The sequence below is a fragment of the Phodopus roborovskii genome, unplaced genomic scaffold (assembly GCF_943737965.1).
Source record: "Phodopus roborovskii unplaced genomic scaffold, PHOROB, whole genome shotgun sequence".
NCBI classification, from domain to species: Eukaryota; Metazoa; Chordata; class Mammalia; order Rodentia; family Cricetidae; genus Phodopus; species Phodopus roborovskii.
The window spans coordinates 22,950,763-22,963,348 of NW_026126459.1; the positions used below are offsets into that span (position 1 = coordinate 22,950,763).

The 12,586-nt window shown below is 51.4% G+C and overlaps 1 protein-coding gene across 1 annotated transcript; it reads left to right on the forward strand.

Moving 5' to 3' along the window:
• The first annotated feature begins 281 nt into the window (after nt 1-281).
• On the forward strand, nt 282-6,808 carry Gpd1 (glycerol-3-phosphate dehydrogenase 1). The gene is made up of 8 exons (XM_051189890.1): nt 282-426; nt 956-1,133; nt 1,929-2,069; nt 2,695-2,833; nt 3,333-3,445; nt 5,158-5,391; nt 5,736-5,842; nt 6,640-6,808. The coding sequence occupies exons 1-8, from the start codon at nt 386-388 to the stop codon at nt 6,734-6,736; spliced, it is 1,050 nt and encodes a 349-aa protein (XP_051045847.1). The 5' UTR covers nt 282-385; the 3' UTR covers nt 6,737-6,808.
• Nucleotides 6,809-12,586: the final 5,778 nt, after the last annotated feature.

The following is a 12,586-nucleotide window of genomic DNA, read 5'->3' on the forward strand; positions in this document are numbered from 1 at the left end:
ACACTGGGATTAAAGACATGCACCACTATGCCCAACCCCTGCTAGTTGCAATTTATTTCAGTGTTGGGGACCGAGGGAATAGCGGGGAACTGGTTCTTGGCCAGCCTCAAGATGAGTAGGTGGGAAACTAAAGCCGAGGCCAAGAGAACAAACTGGCCAGCACTATCCGCTGCAAACTCGAGAGGAAAAGCTGGTCTGGCCTCTGCCCCATTCCTGTTCCCCACCTGTCTCTACCCTTTACTCGCCTTTCTCTGGGCCAGACTCCCTATGCCTAGGCGCCAGCCTCTGGGCCACCTCAGAGGCGGGGCTTGGCTGCACCCACGTGTGGTGGAGTTAAATACTCAGAACCCACACCCGCTAGGGCAGAGAAGCTAGAAGCGACACCATGGCTGGCAGGAAAGTCTGCATTGTCGGCTCCGGGAACTGGTAAGCAGTTCTGTGAAGGGCATGGGTGAAGGGCAGGCCTGCCAAGGGCAGAGGGGCTCCCCAAAGGGCGTCTGGGTGGCGGGAAGCAGGCAGAGAGTAGGAAATGCCCCTGCCCCGGAGCCTGCTGGACTCCTGGGGCTATCTCCAGTGCCTTCTGCGCACAGGACACACTGTGCCCAGCCTTCCCTCGCTGTGCCTGCCTGGGCAGCCGCACCTGTTCGCCATAAGCAAAAGGTGAGCAGAGTGCTCTGTTCCCTTCCCTGCCTGAAAAGCTGCTACGGTTTGGGGTGGGGTCAGAAAGTTGGCCCACCTCCCCAAAAACAAATATTAGGGTAGATTGAACCTCCTCTCTATTGCCAGTCCCGGCAGGCACGTTTTTCGTAGGAGATGGGGGAGGGGGGGAGGTAGGGTGGTGGTGGTGACATGAGAGATAGGACGTAAAAATCCAACAAGCTTTTTAAGGTCCTACCCAGGAGGCTGTGTCCTCCCTTCCCCCCTCTCTACTTTTCTGTGTTTCCCCTCCCAACAGGGGCTCAGCCATTGCCAAGATCGTGGGTAGCAATGCAGCTCGGCTGGCACACTTTGACCCACGGGTGACCATGTGGGTGTTTGAGGAAGATATCGGGGGCAGAAAGCTAACTGAGATCATCAACACGCAGCACGAGAATGTTAAATATCTGCCAGGGCATAAGCTGCCCCCCAATGTGGTGAGTCCCAACTCACTGTGAGGGGTGTGCAATAGTTAACACTCGAATCTGACGCTGAGGTGTCTCCTTAGAGGAGGCTACTTAGGTGCCAGCAGGCCTGGGGGAGTGTCTCAGGTGGGATGCTCCAGACCTGTAGTACCCTCAGGCGTTCAGTCCCTAAATTGCTCCTTTGGGCTCTTTTTGGAATCTGAATGTACCACCCCTTATAGATGCTTAGCTGGGAAAAGGAGGGGACAGGGAGAAGTTGGTCTCCGTGGCAACCAAAGGCTGGTTCTCAGGCTCCTAGACTTGTGTCCAGTCTCTCATGCCTGCTCTGAACTCTACTCTTGTTACTCATTCACTGGTTATTAGCAGATTTGAAGGCTGATCATTGGACTTTTGGTCTTTGGTCAAATCCATATGGTACTCTCCTTGCTTAGAAGAAGGGGAGCAGGGAATAGGCAGAAAGATCTGGGTTCTCCCTGCCAAGTTAGGGCCCCTAAGAAGCAGTGATGAAATCTGACTTGGCCTCTTCCTCCTGCCAAGCCTAGGCTGCTTTTGGCAGCCTTCACTGACCCATAGCCAAGGGCCAAGAGTGTGTCTGTAGTGAGGAGTGCTCCAGGAGGCCCCAAGTACCCAGGGGAGCTGTAGTGAAAGAGGCAGGACAGCTGGGGACAGAATACAAGAAGTTCTGATCAGTTCAATCTCAAATGCCCCCCTCCCACAACACCACTCTGGCTTGAAGACATTCTGAATAGAGTCCCCTAGGGACTAGGAGAGGTCTGCCAGGCACATGAGCATCTGGTTTCCCCACAGGTGGCTGTCCCAGATGTTGTCCAGGCTGCAGCAGGTGCCGACATCCTCATTTTTGTGGTGCCCCATCAGTTCATAGGCAAGATCTGTGACCAGCTCAAGGGCCACTTGAAGGCCAATACTATTGGCATATCTCTTATTAAGGTACCAAGGACCCCTTTGTGGGGTTGGGGTGCAGAAAGAATACAGAGATGGGAAGGACTGGCTTTGGAGAGAGCTAAGAAAGCATTTGGGGCTGTGAGTGTGGCTTAGTAGTGAAGAATTTACCTAGCATGTCTGAAATCCTGGGTTCAATCCCCAGCACAAGTAAAGGGAGGAAGGGAGGAAGGAGAGAAGAAAGAGAAGAGGCAATTGCTGGGTTGCCTGAGGAAGACTGCACAGTTATGGAGACAAATGTGCTAGAACAGTTTAGGAGGCATGAAAGCTGAGGAAGATGAGAGCGGGCTGGCTCAGGAGATGATGAGACAGCTAGTTTGGAGCAGTCCTTGAGCTGGAAGTGGGTTGGGGTGTCTAGCGAGTTCTTTGGGGATGTGAGGAATACACTACCTTGGAGAGGAAGGTTGATTGAGAGTGTGTGTGGGGAGTCTGATGAGGCTGGTTGGTCACTGCTGTCTACTGTCCTCATAGCAAGTCTGGACTGGGTGGTATTGGGGCAGGACCACTGGAGAGGGACACAGATAAACAATGAGCTTGGAAGAGGCAACTCTTGGGAGAGAAGCCCTCAGCTGGGTGTAAAGGACAGTTGGCCTGAGCCCCATCCTTTGCCTAGGGGGTAGACGAGGGCCCCAATGGGCTGAAGCTCATCTCTGAAGTGATTGGGGAACGCCTTGGCATCCCCATGAGCGTGCTGATGGGGGCCAACATTGCCAGTGAGGTGGCTGATGAGAAGTTCTGTGAAACAACCATTGGTGAGAGGCCCTGCACACACCATGGAGCTCTACCTGCTTCCCAAGCCCCCTAGCTAATCCCACAGGGCAGAGAAAGAAGAAAGCATCAGAACTAGGGGAGAGGGTGGGACACCCCAGGGAAGGGGCTGTGTGGCTTGCTCTAACTGGTGTGTGAGGGACAGCCCAGTTTCCCTTTGCTGAGTACTTGTTCAGTGGTGTGTACAGGCTACTCATGAGACTGAAGCAGGAGGATTGCTTGAGCCCAGGAGTTCCAGGCCAGCCTGGGCAACACAGCAAGAACCCACCCTAAAGATAAAAATAAAAAGTTGTCCTTCACCGGGGGTTGGTGGTGCACACCTTTAGTCCCAGCACTTGGGAGGCAGAGGCAGGTGACTCTTTGTGAGTTCGAGGCTAGCCTGGTCTACAGAGCTAGTTCCAGGACAGGCTCCAAAGCAATCAGAGAAACCCTGTCTCAAAAAAAAAATGTTGTTCTTCAAAGCCTTACCCTTCTCCACTCTAGGCTGCAAGGACTCTGCCCAGGGGCAGCTCCTGAAGGAGTTGTTGCAGACACCCAACTTTCGCATCACTGTGGTACAAGAGGTGGACACAGTGGAGATCTGTGGGGCCTTGAAGGTGAGAGGGTACAGAGGCAGCTTTGAAGTGGGGAGCAGTCCACAGAGGACCCAGCTTAACTCTTGGGCTTGGTCAATATTTCCATTTCCACATCACATCTTCCCTCACACACAGAAGACCCTTCAGCAAGGCCAGGGTAACCGGGCCTACTGATTCTTATCCATCCAGCCGTGGGTTCTTCTTCCAGTCTCCTTAGCGCTACTTTGAGACATACTCAGCCCTGGGTCTATGTGATGGTCCAAGTCGAAGAGATGTCCAGGTTAATGGGAGACAAGATTTTCAGGGTACCCAAAAAGTTGATGGCCAGAACTGTGGTGGCATGTACCTTTAATCCCAGCACTTGGGAAAGGCAGGCAAATATCTGCGAGTTTGAGGACATTCAGGGATCCATAGTGAGACACTGTCTAAAAAGAAAAGAAAAGGGGGCTGGAGAGATTGCTCAGTGGTTAAGAGTGCTGACTGCTCTTCCAGAGGACCAGGGTTCAATTTCCAGCACCCACATGGCAGCCCACAACTTTCTACAACTCCAAGATTTGACACCCTCACACAGACATACTTGCCAGCAAAAACACCAATGCAAACACAGATAAATAAATTTTTTAAAAAAAAAAAAAAAACAAGGCTGGTGGTGGTTGTGAACACCTTTGATCTCAGCACTCAGGAGGCAGTGGAAGGAGGATCTCTGTGAGTTTGAGTCCAGCCTGGTCTACAGAGTGAGTTCCAAGATAGCTAGGGCTACACAGAGAAACCCTGTCGCACAATACACATGCACACACACACACACACACACACACGCACGCACGCACGCACGCACGCACGCACAAACAAAACAAAACAAAAAGAGTGGTTCCCCAGAAAATGTCAAAGTCAAATAAGAGCTAGAAACTAAGAAAAGGTGCCAGGCAGTGGTGGTGTACTCCTTCAATGCCAGCACTCCAGAGGTAGAGGAAGGTGGATTTCTGAGTTCAAGGCCATCCTGATAAAAAAGGAAAGGAAAGGAAAAAGCATGTAGGGCTGGGGCAATGGTTCTGTTGGTAAAGCGTTTATCATATAAGGATGAAGACTAAGTTTGATTCCCCCAAACCTATGTTTAAAAGCCAGGTTCAGTGGTACACTTGTAATTCCAACAGTGAAGAAGCAGAGGTAGGAGGTTGCTGGGGCCTGCTGGTTAGCCAGTCAAGTCAACCTGTGAACTTCAGGTCTCAAAAACAAGGCTGTCTGGGCATGGTGAAGCACACCCTTCAATCCCAGGAGGCAGAGGCAGGTGGATCTCTGTGAGTTTGAGGCCATCCTGGTCTACAGAGTGAGTTCTTGGCCTGCTAAAGTTCATGGTGTGCTCTTGTCTGGCAAAATAATAATAATAAAGGTGGAAAATGATTGAGGAAAACAATGTCAATCTTTGGCTTCTACACACATAGACACCCAGATATATCAGAGTATGTGCACACAGACACACACACAGAGACTCATACACACACACACACACACACACACACAGAGAGAGAGAGAGAGAGAGAGAGAGAGAGAGAGAGAGAGAGAGAGAGAGAGAGAGAGGAAAAGGCATGTTTTCTTTCAATGGGAAATCAGAGGCTGAGGACACAGTTTAGGAGGCCACATCATACTTCATTTAGTAGGTGTGTCATGGCTGATATGATAGCAAAGGGAGTCACTGGAGAGGAAACTTTCTCACCTGTGACCTCTGTCCCTCAAAGAATATAGTGGCCGTTGGGGCTGGCTTCTGTGATGGACTTGGCTTTGGTGACAATACCAAGGCAGCAGTGATCCGCCTGGGGCTCATGGAGATGATAGCCTTTGCCAAGCTCTTCTGCAGTGGCTCTGTGTCCTCTGCCACCTTCCTGGAGAGCTGTGGCGTCGCTGATCTTATCACTACCTGCTATGGAGGGCGGAACCGCAAGGTGGCAGAGGCCTTCGCTCGCACTGGAAAGGTAGGCATGCAGGCGTCAAGGCGGGGGGTGGGGGGTGGGGTGTGATCAGCAGGGAGGTGGCTGTGCAGGGTGGCACCTGGGAGGCTGAGGCAGGAGAATGATACCCACAAGGCTATGCAGTCAAGCAAACAAAAACAGACATGGCTTGGAATGCTGCTCAGTGGTAAAGCAAGCACTTACTACACAGAGTCTGCTTGAGGTCCTGGGTTCAATCACTGGGAAGAGGTGCTTGTTTTGAACATTCCCACACCCCTCCCCACAAGATCCCAATTCCCATCTGACCACCAGATCTTCCTGCTCGGGCAACCTTGCCCACTTCCATCCACATGTCATTTTCTTCACAGTCCATTGAGCAGCTGGAGAAAGAGATGCTGAATGGACAGAAGCTGCAGGGGCCCCAAACAGCCCGGGAGCTCCACAGCATCCTCCAACATAAGGGCCTTGTGGACAAGTGAGTGTTTGCCACAGCCCCTGGGGCGGGAGCCTGAAGCTGATTGCCACCCCTCTTTCCCATCTTCTTGAACCCCACACAACCTGTAGGATGGACAGAGAGAGCTTGGAGACTGGGCTTCAGTCAGCTCACCCTTTTGGAGAGCATTCTGTGTCATGACCTGTACACTAGCTGTGTGGACCCTTCTGTGCAGCCTCCCCTTTCTGTCCTTTCCTCCTTGCCCTAGACCATTTCTGTCATCCCCTGCCCTCCCCCCACCTCTTGACGCCTGTCCTGGGTGCTGAAGAGGATGGGCTCTGCCTCAGAGTGCTCCTTTCCAGGAATCACAGAGGGAATCCCAGATGAAGAGGGTGTGGGTACAGGTTCAGAAGAACAGCTCTTGGCTTTAGTACAGGGAATAGACACTTGAGGATGACAAGAACTGGCACAGTATAGGCCACATAAAATATAAATGACTACATCTTTGCTACTTTATCATACTGGACCCATTTTACAGCCAATGACACTGAGGTCCAGAGAGTTAAATGAGTTACTCAGTCAGAAACAGAAATCTCTTAAGCCTGGGACTCAGATAAGCAAGCACAGTATGGTAAGGATGAGGGCAGACAGCACCCCAAATCCTATGGCTAGGAATTCAGATTCTTTGCAGGTGGCAGCTGGGAGCTGGCATCTGTCTGAACTCCTGAGGCTGGAGGCTAGGGAAGTGGTGGTTAGCCCTTGCATCTGGACAGGGTGGGTACGGGTGTTAGAGGGTGGTTGAAAGGAGAGGACTAAGCAGAGCCTCCTTCTCACTCTAGGTTTCCCTTGTTCACTGCTGTGTACAAAGTGTGCTACGAGGGCCAGCCAGTGGGTGAATTCATTTGCTGCCTGCAGAACCACCCAGAACACATGTGAGTGGGGCCAGGGGCCAGGACAGGCAGCTCCTTTGCCCCAACTGAGACCAGCAGAAGCTGTGACGCCTGTCATCGGAATGCTCTCCAGGACTCCCCAGCCAGCAGGGTCCTCACTGAAGGACACTGAGGATGGGAGGCTATGGAGCTCAGCTACACACCTGGAGATACAGAATTGCTGCCGAGCCTGCAAATCTGCACTTCCTCACTGGCCTCTGGGAAGTCTAGAATCAAGCTCCAGTGCTGTCTGCTCCAGGGGTGGGGTGGGGGGGAGGAAGGGGCCAGGTCAAGGGCTGCAGGTTGCTGCCTCACCACCCTGGGAATCTGTCCCAAGCCCCATTAAATGACAGAAAGGCAAAGGCTGCCAAGGGAAGGGTCTGGACACCTGAGCTGACACAGATGCCAGTGGCTGACCTCTGCTAGGCCCCACGCACATCAGTGATCTCAGTGTTTGTTAGCAAAATACAAAGGCCTCAAACAACTCCCTTCTCACTTCTCCTAGCAACAATTGCGTCCTCAGAAGCCTCTGCTCATTTTGTTCCCCTCCCCCCCAGGCTACTCTGGCACGAGAATTGCTCCACACTGGCATCTCTGGCCCCTGGGGGCTTGCCATGCTTCCCAATGACTTCCTGGTTCCTAGAGCTTTGCCAGCGCCTCCCCACCCGGTGTGACCTTTCCAGGCTTTTCCTTGCCTGCACCCAGCCGCCAGCACACTCTTTGGGGAGCAGGAACTTAATCTGCTGACTGAGCTACACTTTTTCATAGCAGGCTCAGATCACCCAGGCTCCTCTGACCTTCTTATTTGTCCCTCCTCCTCCCTCCCTAGTCAGTAGCTCCAGGCTGGCCAACCACTCCTCCAGCTGACACTTTTAAAAAGGCATCGCACTCCCATCTCTCTCCTCCCCACAAGGCCACTTCTCTTTGGGATCATCACCACCTTCTTGTCTAACAGAACACACAGTAGGGTTAGGCTTTGCCTCATGAGCTCCTGCATCCCTTATGCTTGACTCTACCCTTTCCTCTTGGCCAACCCAATACCTCTTTCAGCTGTTTTCAGACAGCCAGGAGTGCTAGCCAGTATCTGGAGGCTTGGGGCCAAGTAGGAACTCAATGGTTCAGTAGGTTTCCACAGTGAACTCTCAAGAGTTCAATGCCAGCTCTCTTTGGAATGAGGTCCCAGTGAAGCACTAACCACACACATCAGGAGTTGGGACAGCTACGGGAGGGACCATTGGGAACAGCTTGCCTCGGGCTGAGGGACGAACAGAAGGGGGATGGGAAGTCCTGGCCTTTTTCCAAGGTTGGGGCAGCAGGAAAATGTCACAGATCAGCAGCCTGGAGCCCTAGCTATAAATAGTCCCTGAGAGTTGAGAGCTTTCTCCCTCCAGCAGGGGTCTCCATTTCGTGTGTGGCAGCAACTGGCAGCTGGTGGCCCTGGCCAGCTTTATGTTTAACCCACTAAGGTGCCAGGCTCCTCTCTGCTCCCAGCCTTTAAGAATTCGGTCTTACCAATGAAGGTCGGGAAAGGTGAACAGGGGGAGCCCTTTCATCCATCCTGGCTGGGCCGGAACCCTCCCACGCATTGACTGAATTCAGAGCTGCCTCCTAGGAGGTTGGGTTAGGATGCAGACACAGATTCCAACACTTTTACTCTGCTCAGTCAGAGTGAACCTGAGGCCTTCTGTCAGGCCACTTCTTCACCCAATAAAGTATGGTTTTTTTTTCCAGAAATTGGAAGAGTTGGCGGGGATTTTGCGGCGGTGCAGGTGGCAGGGTGCGGGGTCATGTATCACTGCATGCATGTTTTACTCAATGTAAGACAAGTGAAAAAAGTGTCGTTCTTGGATAGCAGCAGCCACACCCCGACATCAATCAGCAAACGAGCAATGACATCCACTCTCCCCCTCCTCTCTCGCGTCGCCCCCGCTTGAGCGGGTGCCTCCTATTCCCTCCTCCACCCAAGCTGTCACCCAGTCTCCCCCCCCCCCCCGCGCTTCTTCGAGTTCATGCCGCCTGCACACGAGGAGGTCTCGCACAAGGCAGAAACACTAGCGAGGCACCCTTTCATGCTGTGGCCTCATAGTGCAGGTTCTGTACCTACCTGAGGTCGGCCACAACCGGATCACCCAGTAAAGGGCCGCTCCAAGCCCTAGGGGGCCTGCGGTCCTTCGCTAGAGGAATCCGAGAGAATCACCCTAGCTACAGTTTACGTCGCTGCACCATAACTGGTTTTGAGCTAAAAATTTCCCTATTTTCCAAGTTTGGGGCACCAATAAAAATAAATAAATAAATAAATGGATGAATAGATAGATAAATAAATAAATAAATAAATAAATAAATAAATAAAGGTCTTGTTGGAGCAGAACCACAATCCCCAGAATTCACTGGGCTTTCCGGAAAGGAAGACTAGTATGAGCGTCCGAAGCTAAGAAGAGACAGGCGGAAACCGGAAGTTCTGAGCCGGCTCCTGCCCTAGTAAGCGGGTTTCCACAGGGGTGCCGGGGTCACGGCCAGAGCACCGCACCACAGACTGAGGTGGCTGCGTGGTTTCTGCGGTGCGACTCTGGCTACAGGTGCAGACTGAGTAGGGATCGTTCTGACGCGGCCGAGCTGCAGCATCCAGGTAGGTCGCGGACTGGGCGGCCCTGCTCGCTTGCTCCCCGGCTCCTCCGCTAGTCTTCGGCCTGTGCCCTTGGGAGCGCGCGGCTCCCGCGTTCGCTGCGCTCGCTTCTGCCGGGCAGGGTGACCGCGACCGACGGGTACCCTGACTGCCTTCGCTCCACTGCCTTCATGGCGTGACTGTGGCCCGACTGCCCTTCCTCTTGTAAATCTGCCGGTTCCTGTAAATGCAGCCCAACCCCACAGCCTTCCGCCAGCTTCTCACGATCTCACAATCTCTGCGGTCTTCGCCACCTTGTGCTTATCCGACAGACTACGGGGTCCATAGCATACCTTTTCAGCTCCGTTAGTCAGGATCTGTTTTCTCCAGACTCCACAGTTACCTCCTAAGAGGTCTAAGTGACCGAACCTCAGCTAGGGTGATTTTTTTTTAGGGCTGAGGTTTTTATGGGTGTGTTTGATTCATTGAGCATCGGATCAAACCCAGAACTAGAGCGAGAGGCCTGTCATGTGGAGCTCTGGATTTTCCAGAAACGTGAGTCTTGAACTCTCTGACGTTAGAGGGCAGAAAATTGTAGAGTCACATAACCCTTGCAGATTGCACCTCTATGGCATGTATCATGATTATTCTTCCAGTAACCTGCAGTACATCCCTACATTTCCTAACAACTTTTGGAAGAAAAAAAAAAGCCCTTGGAAGAAAACAAAAGCCCATCAGGTGAAAACGTTGTACCGGCCCCCAATGTTTCTTTTATTTCCAAAGTTGATCCTTGTACCTGCGCCCATAATTTCAGTTTTTCTGAGTCTATCCTGGATTTGCTTCTGTTTGTATCAACCTCCACCCCCCCCCCCTTTTTTTTTTTTTTGGACAGGGTCTCTTGTAGCCCATACTGACCTGGGATTCATTAAGTAGCTAAGGATGATCTTGAATTTAGGATCTTCCTGCCTCCACATCCTCAGTGCTGGGATTCCACGTTTAATGCGGTGCTGGGGATTGAACCTCTGGCTCTGTGCATGCTAGACAAGTACTCCACCAACTGAGCTACATCCCATTCTAGAACACACTCAGACCTTGTTTGTTATCGACAAGGTGGAACTAATATGTCAGCATGTGGGGTAACTGGGGTACCCATGATTCCAGCAAGACTGTCTCAAAAAAGCCTGGACGCCTAGAATTTTCTTGATCTTGTTACCTTCCCATTCTCTTAACCCCACCATCTAAGTTCTAAGAATTTTAATTCTTATCTTTGAGGTGTGGAAGCTGTGATCCTTTTAGTGATCTGTTTTTCTCTGACCTGGAAGAATGCTAGCTAGACACAGTCTTGAGGGGCTTAAAGCCTGCTGGAGCTTTGTGTTTTCTACCTGTTGCCTAGAGTCCCTCTCTTAGTTCACTGCACCAACTTGACTTTAACCCTTGACCCAGCTAGAGACAGTCTACTGTTTACCAAGTGGTCCTAACTGACTGTCCCCTGAGGTCAGAGCCTGTGCCCTGCCAGCCCTAATAAGTCTCAGTAAACCAATTGTGAAAGCCAGATTAATAGTGGAAAATAGAAAAGGGAGATTTATTTAGCATGAGTACACTGGGAGGAAGATCCACCCCCCTCTCCACATCCTTGAGTTATCTTCAGGTCCTAACGTGAGGGTAGAATTTGACTACCACAATTAAGTAGTCTGATTAAATTATGGTTCTGAGGCTGTTAATAGTGCTTGCTGTTCTTCCAGAGGACCCAGGTTTGATTCCCAGCACACAGTCTGGGTGCCTGGGTGGGTTAATCACTTTTTCATGCATTCAGATGCACCTGCTCCCAGCCTTCCGTGTACCTCATGTGCAGGCATTCTTCACCTTTTGGGTCAGAGAGCTCCACATGGGATCACCAGCATAGGGTTTGTCAACGAAGTGAAGAAGTAGATGATAAAGAATGGCTCTAAGTAGGGAGACAGACGAGGCCTTTCCTGGAGACCAACTCAAATCTGTTTTTGTAGGACAAGACATGCCAACTGCCAAGCAGCTAGCTGACATTGGCTACAAGACCTTCTCTGCTTCCATGATGCTGCTCACTGTGTATGGGGGTTACCTCTGTAGCGTCCGAGCCTACCGTTATTTCCAGCTGCGCAGTGCCAGGCGCCAGGCTGCAGAAGAACAGAAGACCTCGGGAGTCCTGTAGAGCTCAGCCTTTCCTTCCTGAGCAGCGAGACTTGAGGCATGCAATGGAAAGACCTCCCCTGCACATCATCCATGGCAAGGACTGGGGCCACAATGGCTTTCAAACCTGCTGGGCTAAAGTGCCGTGGTTTCTGTGGTCCTACCAGCCAGTGTCATTTTGACAATTTGTGGAGGCTATCAGATAAACAGGAATGTGAGGGTGCATTTATTACAGAGATTAAATAGTTTCTCTTGTTCTTGTGTCTTAGTGGGGTTTGTGTGTGTGTGTGTGTGTGTGTGTGTGTGTGTAGCATAAGAGCTGTGTGTGGTGGCGCACACATTTAATCCAGCACTTGGGAAGCAGAGGCAGGTGGATCTCTGTTAGTTCCAGGATAGCCAGGGCTACACTGAGAAATCCTGTGTTGAAAAAACAACAAAAAAAGAGAATGTTTGGATCACAGTGATGAAGCCTTGACTTCCAATTTTCTAATCATAGCCTGGTGTCTTAGTTATTTCAGTTACTTGACTTTTGTTGTTGTTTGTTTGAGATGGGGGTCTCTATGTAGCCCCGGCTGTCCTGAATCTCTACAGATTAGAACTAAAAGAGATCCTGCTGCCTCTGCCTCCCAAGTGCTGGGATTCAATGACTGCGTCACCAAGCCTGGCAGTATCTTTTCTATTGCTGTGAAGACACCATAAGCAAGGAAACTCACTAGAGAGTTCATTTGGGGCTTACGGTCTCAGAGGGTGAATCCATGGCCATCATGGTGGGAAGTATGGCAGCATACAGGCAGACATCCATGGTGCTGGAGAAGCTGAGAGCTTAAACCTGAGCACAGGCACAAGGCAGAGAGCTGACTGGGAAAGGCCCCTCCCAGTGACACACCTCCTTGACAAGGCCACACCCTCAACACCTTCCAAACAGTCCCACTAATTGGGGATCAAGTATTCAAATATATGTGTCAATAGGGGTCATTCTCCTTCAAACCACCACACCTGGGTTGCTGGGCTTTAGTTGTAATCAGCTATGAATAGAGAGACTGGGTTTAGCAGTTATTATCAGGCTATAGCATCTTAGAGAAAAACTGCCCC